General features: G+C 49.0%; 2 protein-coding genes across 6 annotated transcripts in view; both read left to right on the top strand.

Annotated features, from left to right (window-relative positions):
* The first annotated feature begins 3,229 nt into the window (after positions 1–3,229).
* LOC126998632 (titin-like) lies at positions 3,230–18,295 on the top strand. Of its 5 annotated transcripts, none has more exons than XM_050860572.1 (3): positions 3,230–3,860; positions 9,915–16,480; positions 18,147–18,295. In XM_050860572.1, exons 1-3 carry the CDS (start codon positions 3,847–3,849, stop codon positions 18,155–18,157), a joined length of 6,591 nt encoding a protein of 2,196 aa, XP_050716529.1. In that variant the 5' UTR covers positions 3,230–3,846; the 3' UTR covers positions 18,158–18,295. The 5 variants fall into 5 exon arrangements, with proteins under 5 accessions (XP_050716529.1, XP_050716527.1, XP_050716526.1 ...); XM_050860570.1 differs by having other exon boundaries at positions 9,915–16,648; positions 18,147–18,294; XM_050860569.1 differs by lacking the exon at positions 18,147–18,295 and having other exon boundaries at positions 3,230–3,627; positions 3,726–3,860; positions 9,915–16,716.
* Positions 16,836–24,205, top strand: part of LOC126998634 (FYVE, RhoGEF and PH domain-containing protein 6-like) — a 35,695-nt gene continuing 28,325 nt past the window's right edge. The window contains exon 1 of the mRNA XM_050860574.1: positions 16,836–18,551. Within this exon, the coding sequence (XP_050716531.1) occupies positions 16,836–18,551 (1,716 nt within the window). The remainder of the gene's footprint in view (positions 18,552–24,205) is intronic.

The raw sequence follows: 24,205 nt of genomic DNA, 5'->3' as shown, positions 1-24,205 counted from the left end.
AGTGATGGTGCTTGGCAATCAAGTCATCAAGTCTTCTTGGGAATTACCAAGATATTCTTCTAGAAATTGAGAATGTCATCTCAGATATCAGAAATCTCAAGCTGCTCCTCTCCAGGAAGTGATCACGCAAAGATCTGATAAACAGGAAGTTCCTCTGACGCCACGGCAGTGTTTGTCAAGCGTCGGCTGATTGACTTTTATGTAGTTTCTCTGTCAATCACACATGCTCTCGTCCTACATACCCTATATTATTTACCTTAACTCACCTCTTGTACGAGATAGACATCTATGGTTGGCACTGTGTTAAGCACAAAATATTAACATTTCGTTCAACAACATAAAATCTCGGTAAATCTCCTGCCACATTTACCACCAGCAGACTGATCAGCGGAAGGTTTTTCAGTAAGATTTCCACCAAATTACCACAAACTCCCCAATGCCTACAAGACAAAGTCTCTGGTACGGACGGAACGTTACATACGGAGTGACGCGGAAAGTCTACGGACATCGCCAGCCAGGTTTGCATTACTAAACGGCTTCCGCGGGGACAATGCAAACACCCCGCGGAGTGAACACATGCCATGGCCCATGGCTCATACACTTCGTTTCCCTTTTGAGTCACTCCTTCAGCTTCCCTTTGTAATGATAATGATATGTTGAACGCATTACACGAGAACATGTCTGACTGACAAACAACATCCATGAGAGCCAGACAGGAGTCCATCCAATCAGGAAAAGCCTGACAAACGCCGCCTAGACACCAGTGGAACACTTTACTTCAACAAACAACAACAGTCTTTAGTTTAGTAGATTTTGTCGTTTCTTTGAACCCCCCTCTGTGAGCGGGAAAACTTGGGTCCAAGCTTTAGCAACAAACAGAACCCACATAGACGATTCATTGGTTCACTGCCTTCGGTCTTTCTATAGAATTTTGTATCATTATAAAGAGGACACCGTGCTATGTGCTTGAATGATTGAATTTGGGGAGCTAAACACAGTCACTTCATAATGTAACTTTATTTTTCCCTTAAAACATTTTTTCTCAACACAGAGACATTGTAGAGTATCAGTGAGTGGTGACAGAAAATTAACTGACCGTGGTTGTGTGTAAATGGAAATTAAAGGCCGTGACTGTGTGTGCATCAAGACCTACTGACCGTGTCTGTGTGTAAACAAGAACTGACGTGTCGTGGCTGAGTGTACACAAAGACTGGCCATGACTATGTACGTGCTCTCGGTGGTGTCTAAAAAGGTTGATACACATCGCCCTGTCTCCCCTCCCGTGCTCAGTGTCGGCTGTAATTCGCTGATAAAACATTCTTTGTGGAAAAGTCATATCTTTGTAACCTCAATTTTTTGTACCATGCATTGTCTAGTGAGAGTAGTTGGTAGCTTTGTACTGTGCATAGTAATAAATATGTTTTGTAATTTAACGTGTATCGCCCCAAACCTTTCGTACGCAGGGCATCAGGATATTACATAACCGCCAGGCTTAGAAGCTGGCACTGCGAGAGGAGACAATATCTTTTTATCTTTTTTAGCCTGGGAAATGCTACTGCTGTCATGATAACTCAATTTTTTCCGTGCTCAAAAGTTAAGCCTCCTGAAGACGGTAAGCCTCCTGAAGACGGTCAAGACAGAAACAAACCAAGATGTACCAATACCAGTGATAAGAAGATGGAAAATAATCCCCTACTACATCAGACCCATAGTTCACAGTTCAGTTTTTGAGCACATATGGACTTCTTTCTTTCTTAATGGTAGTCGATGCAGCAAATGTCTACTACTAATATAACTACTAAAATTATAACTGTAATAGCTACTCTCCTCTATTGTAGTGGTAGTAGCAGCTAATGTCAAGAATAACTACTCTCCCATTATCTTAGTGGTAGTAGCAGCAGCCTAAGTCAAGAATAACTACTCTCCTCATATGTAGTAACAGCAACGTATGTCAAAAAGAACTCCTCACCTCTTATTTTTATTGTGGTGTTAGTAGCGGCATGTCAAGAATATCTACTCTCCCATTATCTCTATCTTAGCGGTAGTAGCAGCAGCCTAAGTCAAGAATAACTACTCTCCTCATATATAGTAGCAGCAACGTATGTCAGAAATAACTCCTCATCTTTATTGTGGTGTTAGTAGCGGCATGTCAAGAATAACTTTTCTCCTCTTATCTCCCCTGCACAGTCCCGTCCAAGACACAACCGGGCATGCTTCAGCGACCCTACGAGAGAAGAAGATGGCGCCCACATCCGAGGTGAGAGAGATATAGATAGATAGATAGATACATAGATACATAGATAGATAAAAAGAGAGAGAGAGTTCTTAGTCACAAGACATTCACAGCCTCATTAAGAGTTCAAAACACAAGTTTGGCAGCGTGACTTTTTTTCTCTATTATCCAACGTCACACTCGAGGCAAAGCAACTCCTTCACCTCGGGAGCTCTCCAACGCTCTCCTATGCTGTTTGGAGAGTTACGCGTTTGAATATAATCTTTAGTTCTATCGCGTTCTCAATAGTGCCTCTCTCGGTCGATCGGTCGGTCGCTCACACACACACACACACACACACACACACACACACACACACACACACACACACACATATGGAAAAGAAGCATATGAGAAATTTAGTTCAGAATTATAAACTTTTTTTCTTCGTTACAATCTTAAACATTTTTTTTTTTACTTATTTTTTCTTCTTTTTCATTTTCTTTTTCTTTTTCTTTTCTTCTTCTTCTTCTTCTTTTTATTCGTCTTCGTTTTCGTTTCATCGTCTCCTTCTTCGTCTTTTTCTTCCTCTTCTTCTTCTTCTTCTTCTTCTTCTTCTTCTTCTTCTTCTTCTTCGTCCAACCTGACAGCCATTTAGTATCTTATGTTTTTTTGTTTTTTTTTGCGCGAAATCATCACTATATTAAAAAGGTAAAATTAGGGACATACTCTATAACAGCGCGTGGCCTCAGTGCTTATCTCTGTCGCATTGGCCCTTAAAGCCTTTGGTAGGAGGGAACCCATCACCCCGGGACACACTATACTGCACATAAAGATAAATCATGTATATGTGTAAGTGTGTAGAGATCTAAAGCAGTGAATCAGTAGCAGTTTGCATCGTTTTCCTAAAGTATATAAAAAAAATAGTTTACTCAGAGAGAGAGAGAGAGAGAGAGAGAGAGAGAGAGAGAGAGAGAGAGAGAGAGAGAATATGTGGTGCCCAAAATACTTATGTGTGGCGGTAGAGGTGGCGGCGGCGGCGGTGGCGGGGGCTGGTGGTGCAGGTCTCGTGTGCCAGAAACGAATCTTCACATCCCGACCTCTCGCGGCGGCCACCACCACCACCACCAGCGCCGCCTCCTTCAGCTGCTCTCCTGCCCTCCGCATGTCCTACGTAGCATGCCCTTGAGCTCCTACTCCTCCTCCTCTTCCTCCTTCTTCTCCTCCTCCTATACATCCTCCTTCGCATCCTTTCCATTCTCCTCCATCATCAGCTTTGCCACTTCTTCGCTTCCGCCATCACAGAAATACTAAAATACGACGAATCCGAGCAAGTGAAAAATAAACAAGGAAAACAAAAAGGTGAACTAGAAAACAAAAAAACAAAACCCCGGTGCTCTCTACGGAAAACGGAAGTGAGTGTGTAGTGAAAATACATCAGAAAGAAAACAAAAAACTTAGAGAGTGTGCGAGGAAACAGTTGGTTATTCCCGTTTATTTTGGTGTTCTGAAGGGGACGGACTGGCTGTGAGTGCTCTGCTGTGGACGGACGGAGCAACGAGCAACGCCGGGAGAGAGGACGAAAGAAGAGCCCTCGCTGCTTCTTCAGGGGATGTGACCAGCTACTGCCCGCCATGTCTTCCTTCTGGTAAGTTAAGATATGAAAGGAACCTGACTAATGGAGAGGGAGGGAGGGAGAGCCGAGGGAGTATGGGAGGAGAGAGTAAGGATTGAGTAGGTCTGATAATCGTGTGAAAGAAGGGAAGAAGTGGTTAGAAAAGAGAGGTAGAGAGGGAGATAAGGGGAAGGAGTTAGAGAGGAGAGAGGAAGGGAGGGAAGAGAGAGGGAGGACTGAGTAGATTTGATTGTCGTATGGTAGAAGGCAGGGCAAGGTTGAGGAAAGGTTAGAAAGGAAGAAAGGGAAGAGAGAGGGAAGAGAGAGGGAGAGGGAGGAGGGGAAGGGGTTAGAGAAGAGAGAGGGAGGATAGAGTAGGTTAGATAATGGTGCCAAGGAAAGTAGGGTAAGGGTTCACGAGGGACGGTAATTGGTAAGGAAAGAGATTTAGAAAGGGAGAAAGGGCAAGGAAATAGGGAAAAAGGGCGAGAAGGGCAAGGCAAGGGAGAGGGAAGAAGGAAGGAAGGATTCGTAAGGTTTGATAAAAGTAATAATGGAATAGGAGTCAGGAACAATAAGAAAAAAAAGAATAGAAGAATAGGAGGGAGGTACGGTATATGCAAAAGTGGTACCAAACTAACAACATCCTCTATGACCTTAAGAGAACAGTATCATACTTTCTTCAGCTGCATCCAGACTGGGTAACATTCAAACATCCCGGTAGTCTTAGTAAGGAAAGGTCACCGGGTATATGGTTCTATAGGTCAGGTTAGTCAGCGGTTGCATCAACTTCCTACACTGGCCAAGAGGAATGGAAGAGAAAGATAAAGGAAACGAAGGAAAGGAACAGATGGAAGGAGATGGAGAAAGATGTAGAAATAGAACAGCTGGAAGGAGAGGGAGGAAACTGTAGAAAAGGAAACGAAAATAATGGAAGAGAAAGGAAGGGACTAAGAAGGAAGGGAGCAGAGAGAGAGAGAGTTGGAGATAAGAGGTCGATGATAAAAAGAATATTAAGAGGAGGAAAGTTAAAATAAAAGGAGGGCGAGAGAAAAAGAAGAAACGAAGGATAAAATAGAAAGAGGAAAGGGAATACATGGAAGAGGTGAAAATGATGTAAGGAAGGTTTAGCGTCGTTGATATGAGGATAAAAAGCGAAGGAAAGGAAAGGAAAGGATAAAATGAAAAGAAGAGCGAAGCGAAAGGAACGGAAATGAAAAGGAAGGAAGGCCGGGTTTAAGGTTGCAGGAGAAGGTGGAAATGTCAATGATAGGAATATATACGAGTGACTTTAAGGAGACAGAACCAAGATATGAGAGACAGGAAGGCGGGAATAGATACAGAAGAAGGAAAAGAGAAAGAAAATAAAGAAAAACTAGTGGCGAAAGAAGAGAAAGAAGAGTGATTGAAATAAAGAGTTAGTGACACATAAATCAAACTAAAATACAGAGGAAGGGAAAGAGAAAAAAGAGAAAAAAAGAATAGGCGAAAGAAGGGAAAGTGACTGAAATAAATAATGACCAATAACTCGAACTATAATACAGAAGAAGAGAAAGAATAATAAGATAAAAGAAGAATAGGCGAAAGAAGAGAAGGAAGAGGAAGAGTGACTGATGTAAATAGTTAGTGGCAAATCAATCAAACTTAAAAGGAAGAAGAGGAAAAGGTAGAGAAAGAAAAATGACACTTATAATAAACAGTCACTGGCAACTGTAATGAGGAAGGAGCTGAAGGAAGAGGAGGAAGAGGAAGATCAGGGCAAATATGAAGTCGATGAAAGAAGAGATAGAAAAAAGAAGAGGAAGTAAGAGGAAAAACACGTAGAGAGAGGAAAATGAAGAAGAAAAAGATGCCAGTGAGTGAAGGAATAGAAAAGAAAGTGAAGGGAAAGAAAAAAAAGGGATAGAAAAAGAGGAGGAAGAGGAAAAGGAGAAATACGAAGAAAGAGGAAGAATAAAGTAGAAAAAGAGGAGAGTAAGATCTTTAAAAAGCATACTGACTCATTTTTTTATATCGAGGAAGAGGTGAAGGAGGAAACAGAAAAGGAAGAGGAGAAGGAGGAGGAGGAGAAGGTTACTGAAGAGTGACTTGTCTGTCTGTCTTGGGTCCGGGCCAGTTGAGCTATCCTAGTACATACTCCACGTTCCTCTCTCTCTCTCTCTCTCTCTCTCTCTCTCTCTCTCTCTCTCTCTCTCTCTCTCTCTCTCTCTCTCTCTCTGCCCGCAAACTTTCTGCCAGAATGTCAAATACACACATGATTATCAAGTTACATATCAGGCGACATTCTCTTCTTTCCTTCTCCTTCTCCTTCTTACACTACAACCATCCTCTTCCCTTCTCCTGTGCTTCCCTATCTGCCTTCTTCTTTCTCTTCTTCTTCTTCTTCTTCTTCTTCTTCTTCTTCTTCTTGTGGTGTGTATGTGGTCGAGGAAGTGTCATGGTGGTGGAGGAGGAAGTAGTATTAGTGGTGGTGGTGGTGGTGGTGGTGCTGTGTAGCGGTGGTGGTGGGCAGGCTGGCATCTAGCCTGGTCACGGCAAGATGGTGTGTCTATGTATAGCCAGCACCCTCACGCCGGCCAGCACCACCATCACCACCACCACCAGCATCACCGCCTCCAACGACACTACAACTACCAACAACAACAACAACTAGCTAATCACCACTACCACCATCAACAACAAGCTAATCACCACTAACAACGAAAACAAGCTAATCACCACCACCACCACCACTACCAACAAGATAGTCACCCCCACCAACACCAACAAGCTAACCACCACTAACACACTCACCAACACCAACACCACCATTACCACCACCAACGCTTCCTTCAATACCACCACCACCACCACTACTACTAACCGTTAACACCTCAGACACCACCACCACCACAACTACATGAACAAGTCAACCACCAACACCTCCAAAACCACCACCATTACCACAAACAACACCGCAACTGCTTTTAATTACTTTCTGTACGACCATCACCACCACCACCACCACCACTACCACCACCATCACCACCACCACCACCACCACCATCATGTACTCTTGCCTCTAACACCCGCATCTCCAATTACTGTGACCACCTCCACTACCACCAACACCATTACGAAGCACCATTATAGGAAGAGGAGGAGGAGGAGATGGTGGAGGAGGAAGAGGAGGAAGAGAAGAAGCTAGAGAAAGCAGGTTATAATTACTCGTCGCTTTTTTTTCTTTTTGTTTTAATTATAGAGAGGATGAGAAAATCGGAGGCAAGTGAATGTTTTAATTAATGTTTGTTTTTTGTCCTTCGTTCATAAAGAAAGATCCCTTGTAAGCATGCAATTAGCACACACACACACACACACACACACACACATACACAGACCCACACTGCCACTATGCACGGAAGGCAGAAGGTTATACATGGCAACTTACGGCACGCACACACACACACACACACACACACACACACATGCTTTTAAGATACACATAGCAACGCAAGGTATGTATGCACAGGAAACCTCATGGGATTTGAACACACACACACACACACACACACACACACACACACACACACACGAACATGAGCTGAGGGCCTTGAGAGGGTCAAAAGCTTGGGTCGAATAGGTCAAGAAAGGGCAAACGAGGAGACGAGTCGTTGTTGTTGTTATTGGCAATGCTCGTAGTGTAGTAGTAGTAGTAGTAGTAGTAGTAGTAGTTGTTGTTGTTGTTATAGTAGTAATGGAAGCAGGGGTCGTCGTTGTGGTCGTTACTCAGTTTATTTTCTTTATTTAATTTTCTTTCTTTCTTACTTAATTTTTTTTTCTATTTTTTTCCTGGTCGTATCAAGCAAGGGTCTCCGCATGCTCCCGTTCTGCTTCCGTTTCACGCCGCCACTCTTACAAGCTTCACCCCACACAGCCGCTCGTGCTCCTTGGCTCCGGTCTGTTTCACGCGCCTCACATTCCCTGGCGCTAGACGGAAGACCTCATTGACTGACTGACTGACTGAGTGCCTGACTGACGACCCATCCCTCACGGTTTAGACCAGCGGTGGCTCCCAACGGTTTTTCTTGCCATCCCAATCATGTGGAGGTATGCAAGATCACGACCCCACTTTTCCGATCTCTCTCACACACACACACACACACACACACACACACACACACACACACACACACACACACACACACACACACACACTAGTACCAATGCATATTTCACTGTATTACAAGAAGGGAATATCATACAGAAAATACATCTTTCCTCTTAATAAATACAGCAGAAGAATTTCCAGCGTCTTGTGTACTGGAAACTAATACATACATACATACATACATACATGCATACAGACAGACAGACAGACTTACTTACTTACTTACTTACTTACTTTTTACTTAATTACATACACCTCTTTCTCTCCGTCTATCTTTAGTAATAACAACAACGGTTTTCTTTCGCTCAGAGGCATATATTAAAACAGGAAAATAGAAGAGAAGTTAACAAAATAGAGAACATACCATCAATCATTATTTATTTACCTATAATTTTTTCTATTATCTATCTATCTATCTATCTATCCTATCTACAAGGGACAAAAAAATAAATAAACGCAACAACACCAAGTCAAACACACTCATGCATGGACAGACAGACAGACAGACCTCCTGGCATTCTATTGATCCCTCCTCGCAGACAAACGCCACACACACACACACACACACACACACACACACACACACACACACACACACACCCTCACCACCTCCCGTATCCCCTCATAATTACGGCTTCCAGGACAGGGAGAGAGATTAGACTTCCGGGAGGTGACGTGACTGAACTTTTTATCAGTAGCATGCACCGGGGTGGGAAACAAGAACCCCTGAGAACGCAATGTGGTAGTTTTAAGTGATAGTGGTAGTGGTAGTTTTTTTTTTTGCAGTAAAGGAAGCAGCTCAAGGGAAGAAAAAAAAGAAAATCAGAAAAAAAGCCCGCTAATCACTGCCCCTATAAAAAAAAGAGTAGAGAAGAGTATCGAAAAGAGTAGTGGTAGTAGTAGTAGTAGTAGTAGTAATAGCAGTAGCAGTAGTAGGAGGAGTAGGAGGAAGAGCAGGAGGAGGAAGAGGCAAAGTTACCCTAATGGCACTTGTAAATATGTCTGATCACCATTCGTCTCCTTGTTCTCCTTTTCATGGATTTAAAAAAAGATGATAAAAGTAATACCCAGGACACGGAATTACCCTTTGTGCCCTTGTTTTCCTTTTCAAAGATCAAAAACAAAGCTAACACGAGTAATACACATGCAGGACATGGATTAGTAGGGAAGGCGAGTCCTGTGCGTGACCACCTTGGAACACGTGGCCATGAATCAGCCCACCCGTGTAATCGACATGCCATACACAGGAGATGATAAGGCTTAATATCTTATCTCGGCATGTAGTTGAGAGATGGCAAACACGCGGGGTACTCCTCAACGTTCCCAGATTGTCGTACTCAGCCGCTTATATATCCCGACTTCCTACCCCAAAACTGTCTTCTGGGCTCCAGTAACGAAACTCTTTTACAGTTATCGTTAAAAGAGTTAGATCCTGATGTTTCTTGGCAATAGTTAAGCGTCAGAAACAGGTAAATACGCGGCTCTTGAGTACGATAATCTGTCACAGTGCAGCGGGGCAGACTGACTAAGAACCAAAGCCCTGATGAGCCTGGTCTTGTTTTAGGATCAGCGCCGCTTAATTGTTGAGGCGATACGTGTTTGGGGTCGCGGCATGACTCTGGGGTTCCAGCACACGCGAAGTTTCTCTCAATCTTTTTTTCCCCGAACTGTATGTAGGTTGTAGAAGTGTTCCTCGTGTGGGGGGCAGGAGGGGGGGATGTGTATGTGTGTGTGTGTGTGTGTGTGTGTGTGTGTGTGTGTGTGTCGGTAGTAGTAGTAATAGTAGTAGTAGTAGTAGTAGTAGTAGTAGTAGTAGTAGTAGTAATATAGTAGTGGTGGTGGTGGTGGTGGTCATAGTCAAGGTCATAGTAGTAGTAATGGTTGCTCCTCAGGCCTACTCATGCGTCACGTCTGGTAACATCGTCTTGTTTTGCCCCCAGGAGTAACGTGACGGGCCGCGGCTCGGGGGACAAGCCGCCCTCGGGCAGATCTCGGTCCGTGTCCCATAGCAAGGACGGCGAGCCCTCAACAGGACGACCTGCGACTCGAGAACGACCTCAAGACGACACGCGCGAAAATGATGATCCCGAGAAGCAAGGCGACGGGTGCCTCAACATGTCCCGCCTGGCCGGGCAAATGTTGGGGCGCAGCGGCGGCCGCGGCGTCCTGAGGGTGGGCCTCCTGCCAGCCTTCAGCCGCGCTGGTAAGACCGGCTCCCTGCCGCATCAAAAACGCCAGGCATCCGCCGAGCCTCCGGGCTTGTCCACGCCCACGCCGCCACCCACGCCCACCGAGGAGCACCACCCGCCCGTGCCGGACTCTCCCAAACCCAAGGTGAAGGGCGTGGGCCGGAAGCGTGCCGCCTCTGCCTCTCCCACACGTGACAAACGACGGTCCTTCAGAGGCATTTCCCGTGACCGCCTGCCGCCCCTCCCGCACCTCCCGCACCTCCCGCACCTTCCGTCACTCCCACCACAGATACGAAACTTCTTGCACCTAGGCGGCGGGGAGGGCGGCGGCGGCCCCCCTGAGGTGCCCAGCCCCAACAAGCCCAGCAGGAGGCCCGGGCCGGTGGGGCGCACCTGGGTGAAAGTGTACGATGACATCACCTTCATGGACGAGCAGAAGGAGGAAGAGGAGATGTACCCCATGCTGGGCTACACCGGACGACCCATCAAAGTGCCCGACGCCTGCCCTCTTCCCACCCCGCCCACGCCTCCCCCGCCCAGGGCTCAGCCCCGCCGGCCTTCCACTGTCAGTGAATATGACAATCTTCCCAAAGAAGAGCCCGCTCCTGAGCCTGTGCCCGAGCCCGAGCTGGTGGCCCGCCGCAGCCCCAGCCCAGAACCCTTGGCTGACGCCTCGGAGCCTCTTCCTTCAGCGCCTCCAGAAGAACCCAAGGAGTCTGTTGGACAAGGACGCGGACGAGACAGATTCCGAGGAAAAAGGCAAAAACGGACAGGCACGCCTGTGGCGATGGGCCGCGGGGAGCACGTGGAGGAGCAGAGCGAGGAGCTGGACGCTGCCAGGCTGGCGGCACTGGAGGCTGCAATCGTCGTGACGCCGCAGGAGGAAGACTACATCATTCCCCAAGCTCTACAGCCACCGAGGCCTTCAAGGAGACCAAAGACTTACGATATCCTTCAGGGTCCCTTCACCAATGAGACTCCTCTCGAGCAAGTAAGTCGCGAGGAGCCGCTCAAGCCGCGTCGCGGAGTGAAAGTTTACGACGAGTTGATCTTCCGCCGCCAGCACCAGCTCGGGGCCAGCGACAACACCCTTCCTCGGGCCCCTGGGGAAGAGGCCGTTAAAGAACAGGAGGTCTTGTCGCAGCAAGTGACTTTGCCGGAACAAGCAGCGGCCCTCCAGCAGGAAGCCGCGCCGGAACAAGAGAGTGTACAGCAGCAGGAAGCTGTAGCACCACAGGAGGCTGTCCCGCAGCAGGAGGCGGTTGCCTCTCACCTAGAAACGGAGGTGAAACGAGAGACAACTGGCAGTGAGGAGGCGGCAGCCGTGACGGAAACTCTGAAACACGATGGAGAACCGCCTCGCCCTCGTCGAGGTCTGAAAATATACGAGTCTGTGGACATGCGGCGCCGATCACCGGCACGACACGCCCCGCTGCCCGAGGCGGAGGTGAAGGTGTCAGAAACCATCCGTCAGGACGACACCAAGGGCGGGCAGGAGACCGTGGCCGAGGAGCCGCAGCGCCCCTCGCGCGGCCATAAGATTTACGCGTCGGTGGAGATTCATCCCCAGCGGGAGGGCGGCCAGGCCGTGGTGGCCGAGGTAACACAGAAAGACGGCATGCTGCCCTCCACCACGCCCCAGGCAGACAGCAGCGAGGCTCCTGGCGTCTCCACGGGAGAGGGCAAAACTGGCTCTGAAGGGATGGGTCAGGAGCAGCAGCAGCAGGAACAACAAGATAAGGAAAAGCAGGAGCAACAGCAGCAGGAACAACAACAACAACAACAACAACAACAACAGCCTGTAAAAGCTGCCCAAGACCCAGAGAAGGTGCCAACAGTGCCTCAAACTGCACTGAAATTCCAGGAGGGAAAGACACTGTTCGAAACGACAGTGAAAATTGGCGACGAACAGCAGCAGCCTCAGCAGGATGACCAACAACAACAACAACAACCGGAGCAGCAGCAGCAACCGTCAGAGGAGGCGGTGCCCCCGTATGCTCGCGTGCTGAAGGGCTCCGGCACGCGAGAGCTGCGGCCGCTGGTCACCTCTGACGACGACGAGCCGCCGCCGCCCATCCCTCCTAAGAAGAAGGGTCTGAGGACCATCTCGCCACAGCTCGAGGAATTGTTCCCCCCGCGGCCTCCTCGCCACCTCAAGCCGCGAGTCACCACGTCAGTTCTCATGGTGAACGGTGAGGTCATGCCCGAGCGGCCTGCCCGCGGCAGTAAGATATACGAAACTATAAAGGAGACCGCTCCAATGACACCTAAACGATACCCCAAGGTGGTGCGCATCGAGGACGTGGAGATCATCGCCGACGGGCCCCCAGCGAAGCCCCTGCGCCACTCCCTCCACCCGCCCCGCAGACGAAGGAAGAAGCGTGGCGAACAAGACAGCAACGAACAGCAAGTCGTGACGCCCGCCCGCACCGGGGAGGCTCAGAAGGCCGCCCAAGTAACGCCCGCGAGTGACCAGCAGGACAACTACGAGAACATCATCATGAGCGGCGGCTGCCCACGACCTGTCGCACGCAATCGCTCCCGCCCCCTCCCTCCTCCCCCGCCCCCACCCAAGAAGGGCAAAATACAGCAACGCTACAGAAAGCAGCAGCAGAGCGGCCAGACGCTCGTGAATGAGCAGAACGGAATTGAAGCAACAGTGGTGAGTGGCGAGGTTGGCAGCCCTGAGGGGGCGGGCCCGAGTGGCCCGACCCCTACTGAACACCACCCCGCTAGTCATCCCTCGGCGCCGGGAAGGGTAGGATCTAAGCGCCGCGGTGCCGCTAGACTTGAAAACGATATTAACGAAAACTTGAAAACAATCGAGTCGTCCTTCGCTACTCTGGACACCGTGTTAAAATCCCTGCAAACGTACTCTCGATCGTCTCCTCCTCGGACAGTGGTGAAAGGTCTGAGCGAGGAGCAAAGTGCGAATATAATAGTTGAACAGCCCGTCCCCGCCCCCACAGCACCACCTGCCTCGCCAGCAGGGCTAACAGCGTCACCCACGGTAGCTTCGAGGGGGGAGACACTGACAGCATCCGACACAAGCCGTGGCGTTAGTGTTTTCTCCTCAGCAGTGACACCCGAGCCGTCCGGAGCTGCCCCAGTGAAACCTGACGCGGCCGGAGCAGTAAACAAGGAAACGGTGCTCGCCGCGAGTAAGCCAAGTGGTGCGGACAACCCCAGATTATTGCCGCAGGAAGGAGCGAGTCAGGCAAGTGATCAGAGTCAGTTTAAGTCAGGCGATGTGCCTCAGGAGATTTCCAGGTTCGAGCAGGCGATAAGTGACACGAGTGATATTGATGTTTGTCTAGAAGGTGAAGCAGAGATTGGGGAGCAGCAGGGTATTGCCGTGAGGTTTGACGTGAAAGGCGTCACCATAACACCAGTGAAGGACGAGAAAGACAGGATTGGAGAGAGTGAAGCGGAACGTAAATCGGCGAACCCTAAACCCGCTACTAACGAGTCAATTAAAGACCCAGAAAAAGTGCAAACAGTGCCTCAGACGGCGGTGAAGTTCCAGGAGGGGAAAACAGTGTTCGAGACAGCGGTGAAGATTGGAGAAAACCCAGGCGCGGCACAACACGCGCCTGTCAAGAGTGACACGGAGACTGACGTGCGTGAATCAGAAACGTTGCGTGACGTCACTGCGCCTCGGCAGCCTGACAACCCCAAACAAACAGAAGGAGCCGTGCAGGACCCGGAGAAGGTGCCAACGGTGCCTCAGACTGCACTGAAATTCCAGGAGGGGAAGATACTGTTCGAGACTACAGTAAAAGTCGGCGACGAGCAGCCTGTTGCCACTAAGGAACAACCCAGGAGGAGTGACAACCCGGACCACCACACTGAACAGCCTGACAGCACTAAACAGCAGCCTGGCAACCCTCAACAGCCCGAAAAAGCTGTTCAAGACCCAGAGAAGGTGCCAACAGTGCCACAGACTTCACTGAAACTCGAAGAGGGGAAGACACTGTTCGAGACAACAGTGAAAGTCGGCGACGAGCAGCCTGCTGTCACTGCTCCGTCAGCGCAGCAGCTCAAGGCCGGTCCAAATCCTGGCCACAACCCCGCAGAGAAGCCTGAAAATCCCTCCCAGCCTCCACAGCAGCCTGACAACCCTAAACAGCCTGAAAAAGCCGTGCAGGACCCAGAGAAGGTGCCAACAGTGCCACAGACTGCACTGAAATTCCAAGAAGGAAAGACTCTGTTCGAAACGACGGTGAAGGTTGGCGACGAGCAGCCCGAAGTCCCTCAGCAACCAGCGGTGACTAAACAGCCTTTTGAGCAGCCTGAGAGCACTGAACAGCCTCCAAGAGAACCTAAAGAAGCCGTCAAGGACCCAGAGAAGGTGCAAGTCGTGCCCCAGACATCACTAAAATTTGAAGAGGGCAAGACTCTGTTTGAGACAACCGTGAAAGTTCGAGAGGACGATTCAGCACAGCAGCCAAAGAGCACTGAGGAGGCTACGAAGACCCCTGAAGGCTCTGAGAAACCTCCAACAGAGCCCAAAGAATCGGTGGTCGACCCCGTCAAGGTGCCAACCGTCCCTCAAACGTTAGTGAAATTCCAGGAAGGAAAAACTTTGTTCGAGACTGCAGTGAAGATTGGAGACGACCAACCCGGGAGTCTTGAACAGCCAGCAGACAGCACTGCACCCCCTTCACAGCAGCAGCCAGAGCACCCCCCGAAGCCTGCAGGAGAACCAAAGGAGGCACCAAAAGATCCTGAGAAGGTGCCGACAGTGCCTCAAACGTCACTGAAATTCGAAGAGGGCAAGACGCTGTTCGAAACAACAGTGAAAGTCGGCGACGATCAGACTGAGAGCCCTCAACAGCTTCCGAAGACTGAGAGCACTCGGCAGCCTGTGGAGCAGGCCTTTCAACAGCCTGAGAGTGTTCAACAACCTCCTCAACAACCAGAAAGCCTTCAGCAGCTCGCAGAACAAGCTGAGGGTTCTGAAAAGCCCCCGAGAGAGCCTAAGGAGGACATCAAGGACCCAGAGAAGGTGCCAACAGTGCCCCAGACTTCCCTCAAATTTGAAGAGGGGAAAACACTGTTTGAAACGACAGTGAAAGTCGGCGACGATCAGCCCGAGAGCCCTCAGCAGTCAGCAGTCCCTGAGGGTGTTCAGCAGCCCGTGAGCACCGAGCAGCCCTCAAGAGAACCCAAAGAGTCTGTCAAAGACCCAGAAAAGGTGCCCACGGTGCCGCAGACATCGCTCAAATTCCAGGAAGGCAAAACTTTGTTCGAGACAGCAGTGAAGATTGGCGACGACGAGGGCACTGCAGGACCCACAGCTGCCGGAAGTGACTTGAAGACTGAGCTCACGGAGACTCAACAGCCTGACAGCTCTCAACAGACCAGCCGTCAGTCAGGAGAGACTGAAATCTCTGCGGAGCAGCCGCTGTGCAACAAGCAGCCTGAGCGGCCTGCCCAGGACCCCGAGGTGGTACCAACGGTGCCTCAGACTTCCCTAAAATTCCAGGAGGGAAAAACACTGTTCGAGACATCAGTGAAAGTTGGCGACGAACAGCCTGTACAGCAGCCTGAGAGTTCGCAAAAGCCTGCACAGCAGCTTGAGCACACTGAACAGCCTGTAGAGAAGTCTGAAGGCACTCAGCGACCCCCGAAGGTGCCCAAGGAGACCATTAAAGACCCAGAAAAGGTACCCACAGTACCGCTAACGTCATTTAAGTTCCAAGAAGGGAAAACATTGTTCGAGACAGCAGTCAAGATCGGAGACGAGCAGCCTGCCAGCCCCGCACAGCCTCCGCAGCAGGCTGTGGACAACAAGGTGCCGCCACAGCAAGTTGAAACCTCTCAACAGCCAGCTCAACAGACGGAGACGCAACAGCCTCCTGTGAGTCCCCAGGAGCCTGAAAAGGTTCCAGTAGTTCCACAAACTGCACTGAAATTCCAAGAGGGCAAAACACTTTTCGAAACGACAGTAAAAGTTGGCGACGACCAAGCAGCTGCCCAAACAGAGGTGAGTAGTGAAGCTGTACAGTCGGAGACACAGGCCGAGAAGACCAAGGCCGCGGCTGCCCGGTCAGGAGGCGCCCCTCCCACTCCCGCCAAGGGGAAGACCGTGTACGAGACACTCTTTCAGATCGACGCCATCAAACGGTCCAAGCCGACGGAGGCCGCCACGAAGAGTGAGGCCGCGAGTGACCAGCGGAAGCAGGAGGGCTCGGCGGAAATTAGTGGCGGTGCTGCAGGAGAAGTAGGACACCCCGGGCGTGCGGGCGGCGGCGAGCAGCCAGCCAGCACGGAGCTGCAGGAGGGCGTGGCGGACTTGGCCTCACGCCTTCAAGGTATTCGTTCTACCCTTGAGAGTGCCATCTGTAATATTTCCCCCGCACTCACCCCCGCCCCTGTGCCGGCCTCTGCCTCACCCACCCTTAACACTACTGCCCAAGCTGCCGCCACGCCCGCCGAGGAGCGCCCTCCGAGCCCCGCCAGCAGCTGCCGCCACCCCTCTAGTAAGGCAGTGTTGATGTGTGCTCACCTGTGTGTGTCTTTGCGGTGTGTGTTTGTACTAAGCTAGCAGAGTAGGGCTCTGAGCAGGGCCGAGTTGTGTGTGTGTGTCTTGCTGCACTAACCCATCTTGATGGCGGCCTCGACCATGGCACCGCTGGGCTAGAGTGACTCAGGAGTTAAGCTTCGTGAATGAGTTCAGTGGAAGACTCAGCCTCGCCACAGGGCGCCGCCTCCTGGCCGCACCTCGCCCACAATGGTGTCCCCAACAACAACTTAGTGACTCCTGAGCCTGAAGACGGCCGCCGCGCCTCCTGGAGTGGGAGTCAGCAGGACATGGCTCCTGAGAGTCAGTCTGACTCATTTTCTGCCAGAAGGTCACTGACAGAGATATTCTGCTCATTAGGAAAGGGTGGAAGATATGCCCGACGTCAGAAAGCTATGGCGTCCAGAAAAACGCCTCACCGGATGGAGGGAGGCGCCAGGATAGAGGACACATCCAGACCCAGTAGTCAGTTTTACGTCGACCTTCCCAAAGACGGCATCGTCGACAGTCGGCTCCCGGGGCACCAGGCTGCTCCGCGCTCCAAGTCGTGTGGAGAGACGCCACAGGCGCCCCCCGAACCAGTACAGGAACAACAACAACAACAACAACAGAAGCAGCAGCAGCAGCTTCTGACTCCCCAACACTCTCCCTGGCGACCGCCCCTTGTCCGAGGCTCCGGCACCCCTGTTCGCGGGGTATTGGTGCTGCCCGAGGCGGCCCGGGAGTGTTCGGCTTACCGCGTCAGGGCGCGGCTGTTCTCTGGTGACTCTGGAGAACCTAGTCCGCCTGCGAGGCTCGAAGACACCATGGGCGCGGCACCGTACACGGCAGTGTTGGAGGAACCGAAGGAGACGGTGGCGGCGTTTGTGGTGCAGCAGTACGGCAGCATGCTGGCCGAGCTGACGCAGCGTTACGGCAGGCAGCTCCCCGCGCCGGGCTTGAACACTAACTCGGGCCACCACGATTACTCGGACTCTGGGGATGACGAGGAAGAGGAGGAGGAGGTGGAGGAGGCCCAAGAGGCTAAGGAGAAGGAGGAGGAGGAGGAGGAGGCCAGAGACAGTCCGGTGTCTGAAAGGGTTGAGGGGGACCCGCCAGACGTGCCTGCCAGTGACTCTAACACCAGCAGCATGAGCCCCAAAGTGTTGTGTGAGACTAACCAACTGACCTCTAATGCTGCTGACCTCACCCCTGCCCCGAGCCCTGAGCTAACCTCGCAGGAGAAGCGAGACAGAAAGATCTTCCTCATCGCGCAGGAGGTGATGACGTCTGAGCGAGTGTTTGTGGATGTGTTGCGTCTCCTGAACGTTGACTTTCGTAAATTCGTGTGTGAGTGGCGTGAGGGGGGCGAGGAGCAGCAGGGGGGTGGGGGTCACGGGCAGCAGGACGCCCACCACGCCCCTGTCCTGCCCTCCTACGAACTCGACAAGGTCCTCAACTACTTGCCGCAATTGCAGAACCTGAATGAGGAGATCCTGAGTGACCTGGAAGTACGCATCGCAGACTGGGACAAACGGAGGAAGATTTCTGACGTCATCGTGCGCAAGGGGCCCTTCCTCAAGCTCTATTCGGCCTACATACGCGAGTTCCAATGCCAGAGTGACCACCTCGACCACTGCTGCCAGACTTACCCGGCCTTTGCAAGCGCTCTCAAGGCCTTCGAGTTGTCAGATCGATGCACGAAGCTCAACCTGAAACACTACATGCTCAAACCCGTCCAGCGCATCCCTCAGTACCGTCTGCTGCTGGAGGAGTACCTGAAGTTCCTCCCGGAGAACAGCCCGGACTACGTGGACACCCAGACCGCCCTCGCCATCGTCGCCAACGTCGCCGCCCACGCCAACGACACCATGAAGCAGGGGGTGAGTACTGCCAGCTGTTGTTATCTACTTTTTTCCCTCTCTCGCCTGTTAGTTTTTTTTCTTATCAGTGGCGAATAGGAACAGCAGGGAAAGGAAAAGTACTGTCAGCTGATGTGTCTCTCTACTTTCATCACTATTTTGCCTCCTATTCTTCTGTGTCTTACTTATAAATAGCGTTAGTATAGCGTTGACGAGTGCGAGGGATTAGCCTGGGAAGGAAAATACTGGCAGGTGTTGTTTCGTTTATCTCGCTACGTTTATCTCGCTACGTTTATCTCTCCTCTTATTCTTGTATCTTACGTGTCATCAACTTTTCCGACACGTCTGTTGTTGTGTTTATCTACGTTGGTTATCATTGCACTTCCGGTTCCTGTTACTCTTTCTTATCAATAGCGTTCGTTCGTGCATGCTGGCAAGTGGAAGTTAATGGCAGGGTAAGGGAGAGCATACTGTCTGTTGTTCTACGCTTGTTAACTGTCATGTATTTTGTTCCTGTGTCTCTAACTTATCAAAAACGTTAGTGTATGAGAGAGAAGTGTAAGAGAAAGCAAGGGAAGAGGAGCAAAGGGGGAAGGGAGGAATGATAAGGGAAAGTGTAAGGGAACGGCAGGGAAGGGAGGAATGAATGATGAAAAGTTAGAGAGAATGGCAGGGAAGGGATGGAGTGAAGGGCGAAGAGAGGAATGGTCGATGAAAAGTGAGAGGGAATGGCAGGGAAGGGAAGGGGTGAAGGTTGAAGAGAGGAATGGTCGATGAAAAGTGAGAGGGAATGACAGTGAAGGGAAGAAGTGAAAGGCAAAGAAAGGATTGATAAGGAAATGGAAGGAAAGTGAAGGAGTGAAGGACAAAGGAAGAGAAGAATGATAAGGGAAGGGAAGCGTGACCTATACAAGCCGAGGAGTCAAGAGAGAGATTGCAGGAGGGGAAGGAGAGGAGCGGGAGGGAGAAGGTCAAAGAGGAGGGTGTGTTGTTTCTTTGCAGCAAGGGAGGGGGATCAAGGGCAGGACACAAAAACAGCAACAAAAACTCCGACAAAAGACAAAAGAAAGGGAGGCCTGAAGAGAGGTCAATTTCGGATGGAGGAGGGAGGTGAGATTGGAGAGGAAACAGAGGAAAGGAGACAATTTAAGAAGAGAAAAGACTTGAAATGAAAAGGCATGGAGGGAGGAAGAGGCCAAAGAGGAGGGAGGTGAGATTATGAATTAGAAAATAGAGGAAAAGGAGACATATTTAAGAAGAGAAAAGACGTGAGATGAAAAGCCATGGAAGGAGGAAGAGGTCAAAGGGGAGGAAGGGTAGATTATGGGGAAAAGAAGACATATTTAAGAAGAGAAAAGACGTGAGATGAAAAGCCATGGAAGGAGGAAGAGGCCAAAGGGGAGGAAGGTGAGATTGAGTTTGAAAATAGAGGAAAATAAGACATTTAAGAAGAGAAAAGACCTGAGATGAAAGGGCATGGAGGGAGGAAGAGGTTAAAGAGGAAGGAGATGAGAGTATGAGAAGAAAATAGAAGGAAAGGAGACATAGTTAAGAAAAGAGTAAAGATGAAAGGGCACTATAGAAGGAAGGAAGAGGTCAGGAGGAAAGTGACGAGGTAGAAGTAGATAACAAAACAAAACAACAGGCAGAGGAAAGCACAGGAAACATAAATTCATAGACAAGTTTGTGTGATTGAATAAATAGAGATGACTGACAGAAACGTTGACAAAATAGTATAGATAAAAAAAATGGTATTGTGTTCCATTTTACCATCACCACTACCACCATCACCACCACCATCACCACTACGGCACCACCTCCACCACTAGCACCACCACCAGCATTACTACCTCCTCTCCGTCCATCCATACTGCCTACCACCACCACCACCACCACACTCGTCGGCAACTCTCAGACGCACCCAAGTATCCTGTCTCCTGTCTGTTGCGTCATATGAACCGCACTGCCTCCTCCTCCTCTCCCTTCTCCTCCTCCTCCTCCTCCTCCTCTCCCTTCTCCTCTCCTCCTCCTCCCTTCTCCTCTCCTCCTCCTCCTCCTCCTATTGCCCTCCCTCCTCCTCCCAATCACAGCAGTCACGACACCACCACACCAGACTGCAAGTAGAGAGAGAGAGAGAGAGAGAGAGAGAGAGAGAGGTCTTTCATTCATCTATTCCGGAAATTTTAGTGGTAGTTACATTCTCTCTCTCTCTCTCTCTCTCTCTCTCTCTCTCTCTCTCTCTCTCTCTCTCTCTCTCTCTCTCTCTCTCTCTCTCTCTCTCTCTCTCTCTCTGTATGGCCGGTAAAGAGGTTCGTCCTGCCGCAGTAAGTAGTGCTTTGTGACTCAACCCTGACCGCTACCACACACACACTCACTCACACACACACACACACACACACACACACACACACATCATCTCTCATCTCTTCTCTTTTCACACTCAATCATTTTTATTTAACCTCATTTTGACCTTGATTACCTTACCTAACCTCTCCTTACCTTATCTTACCTTACGTTACCTTACCTGGACTATATTTGCCTTAATTCACCCAACTTATCTTAATAAAATCTTAACGTATTTAGGCTTACTTTACCTTACCTTTCCTTACCTTACCTTGCCCTACTCTACCTTACCTAACCTCACCTCACCATACATTAACTTATCTCACCTTACCTTTCCTTACCTTACCTTAACTTACCTTACCTTGCCTTACTCCTTACCTAACCTCACCTTACCTTTCCTTACCTTACCTTACCGTGCCTTACTCTACCTTACCTAACCTCACCTCAACATACATTAACTTATCTCACCTTACCTTACCTTACCTTGCCTTACCTAGTCGTGCAATACCTTTCCTAACCTTACCATAATCAACATCACCACCTTACCTAACCTCACCTTACCTTGCCTTACCTAATCGTGCAATACCTTTCCTAACCTTACCATAATCAACATCACATCACCTTACCTAACCTTACCTTACCTTACCTTACCTTACCTTACCTTACCTTACCTAACATCACTACGTCTTCCCCCTCAACATTCAGTAGGCAAATTTGGCTCCACTAGAAGGTGTGCTTGACAGATAAGTGACTTCAGGGCATTAGTCACCTTGTTTTCAGGAGTGTGCGTCAGTTTACAGATATGCTTGATAAACTGTCTTACATAACAGGAAGCAGAGCGTAAAAATATATATCCCTCTTCCGCCGACTGCTGATATTTAATAAAAGCTGATTTCGCTGACAGATTTAGAAATCGTAATATATGCATTCCTGCCTAAAAAAAATGTTGTTAGATCTGTTTTTTGTGTATTTTTGTTTACTTAGGTTTTGTGTAGTGGAATTAACAGCTGATAAGAAACAAGTGAGCTAGATAATGATAATAATAAGTAACAATAATAATGATAATAATAATAGCTATATCTCGCCCAACGGCATATACGTAAATAAAAACAAAAAATAGAGACGTATGCAGAAAAAGAGAATATAATAATTAATACTGATTCTGGATAGTTAAGTAAGCCCTAATTATATATATGCACGTGTTTGTCTGTTCTTTTGTTCTTGGTGTAGATAAATAGTTGAATAAAAACGTTTTTCGTGAGAGTGCTAATGAATGATAACCAGGAAGAAACGTTTTAGAGAGAGAGAGAGAGAGAGAGAGAGAGAGAGAGAAACAAAAGGACTAAGCAAGATTGATGGGATGCTGAGGAGGGTGTCAACTGTGTGTGTGTGTGTGTGTGTGTGTGTGTGTGTGTGTGTGTGTGTGTGTAACAAGCATAATCTCCTTCCTTCCTACTTGACTTACAGACCTCTTGTTGTTGTTGTTGTTTCCGTTGTTGTTGTTGTCGTCGTCGTTGTTTCTGATGCGACTATGCGAATAACAATGAAGTGAACATTCGTCTCCTATTACGTATTACTGATGGAGTGTGTGTGTGTGTGTGTGTGTGTGTGTGTGTGTGTGTGTGTGTGTGTGTACTAGTGATGTAACTGAATTATAACCCCCAGCAACATCCACATCCTTTTACTCTTAATGACGTTTCGGAAAAATCTCTTCCCGTCTGATGTGGAAGTTGCTGGGGCTATTCAGTTACATCGCTAGTATACGGTTCCGTGAGGACGTCCCCTTAAACCATGTGTATGTATATATGTGTGTGTGTATGTATGTATGTATGTATATGTGTGTGTGTATGTATGTGTAGGGTCCTTAGTCGGTCTCTGTTGTAAAAATGAGGGTCAAATACATGACACTAAATGTGGTATTGCTCCGTGGTGTAACGTGTGAGCAGCTTTGTCTGGACGACCTCACACCATAGGATACACGCGTGCTACCTAAGACACGTGTGGAAGCTCAGGCTTGTTATTACGACACGCGCCGCTCCATCGGAAACTGACGTAATCGTTATCATCATCATCAGCTCCAAACACACACCCGAAGCATCATTCCAGTAGTAATAGTAGTAGTAGTAGTAGTAGTAGTAGTAGTAGTGGTAGTAGTAGTAGTAGTAGTAGTGGTAGTAGTAGTAGTAGTAGTAGTAGTGGTAGTTTTTATTAGCATCATCATTCTAGCAGTAGTTGTAGTAGAAGTAGTAGTAGTAGTAGCAGACGTATAGTGTTACATTTTATTAGCATCATCATTCAAGTAGTAGTAGTAGTAGTAGTAGTAGTAGTAGTAGTAGTAGTAATAACAGTAATAGTTGCTTCTCTCTATCTCTGTTTTATTTGTCTGTATGTCTATGTCTGTGTAGTTGCTTATGTCTATCTGTTTATCTATCTGTTTATTTATCTGTTTAGTTATGTGTTTATTTATCTGTCTGTTTATATGTCTGTGTCAGTGTAGTTGCGTCTGTCTATCTCTGTTTACTTGTCTGTCTTTGTCTGTGCGTCTCTCCCTTGCTCTTTGTCTCTCGTAACCGCCTCAAATACTTAACAAACAGTATATGTACGGGGCATTAGGGCCACCTGGGAGAGAATAGGGAGCAGATGACCTTGAGGTGGAGGTGAACGGGGCAGTGGTGGTGGTGTGGGGGAGATGAACCGCGCAGTGGTGGTGGTGGTGGTGAGCGGAGGCGTTTAGTGGCTATCAAGAGAGGAAGGACATACAACGAGTATACCATTCATCCATTCATGCTTCCACTTACTCACTCATTCATTCATCACTACCCACTGTTTCAGCATCATGTTTATTCGGAGATGAGCACTGAGGCCACGCGTATGCAGATTTAGTGTGTGCCCCCAACTATAAATATGTTTACCTTACCTTACCATATAACCGTCTATAGTTCCATTCATCCGTTTATTCTTGTCTTCATCCATACACAAGATATAGACTCTCACATACCAATACACACACACACACTCACACTCACATACACAGAAAGAAAAACAGACGCGCACAGACACATTTCAAGGCAGATACGCTACAGACAATCACAGACCCACACATACCAAAGCAGACAGACAGACAGACAGGTACGCCGACAGCCACACCCACACACGCTCTGATTCACACACTTAAAAAAGAACTACACTAACACATACAGACACACTCGAAAGCAGACACACACACACACACACACAGACTAACACATTTCAAGACAGACAAGATACAGATAGATACAGACCCAGACATACCAGACAGACAGACACACACTCTCTCCCGCACCCAGAAGGAC

Source organism: Eriocheir sinensis, chromosome 14 (genome assembly GCF_024679095.1).
Source record: "Eriocheir sinensis breed Jianghai 21 chromosome 14, ASM2467909v1, whole genome shotgun sequence".
NCBI lineage: Eukaryota > Metazoa > Arthropoda > Malacostraca > Decapoda > Varunidae > Eriocheir > Eriocheir sinensis.
The sequence above is the reverse complement of the archived record's forward strand: the minus strand, read 5'-3'. Positions and strand labels throughout refer to the sequence as shown.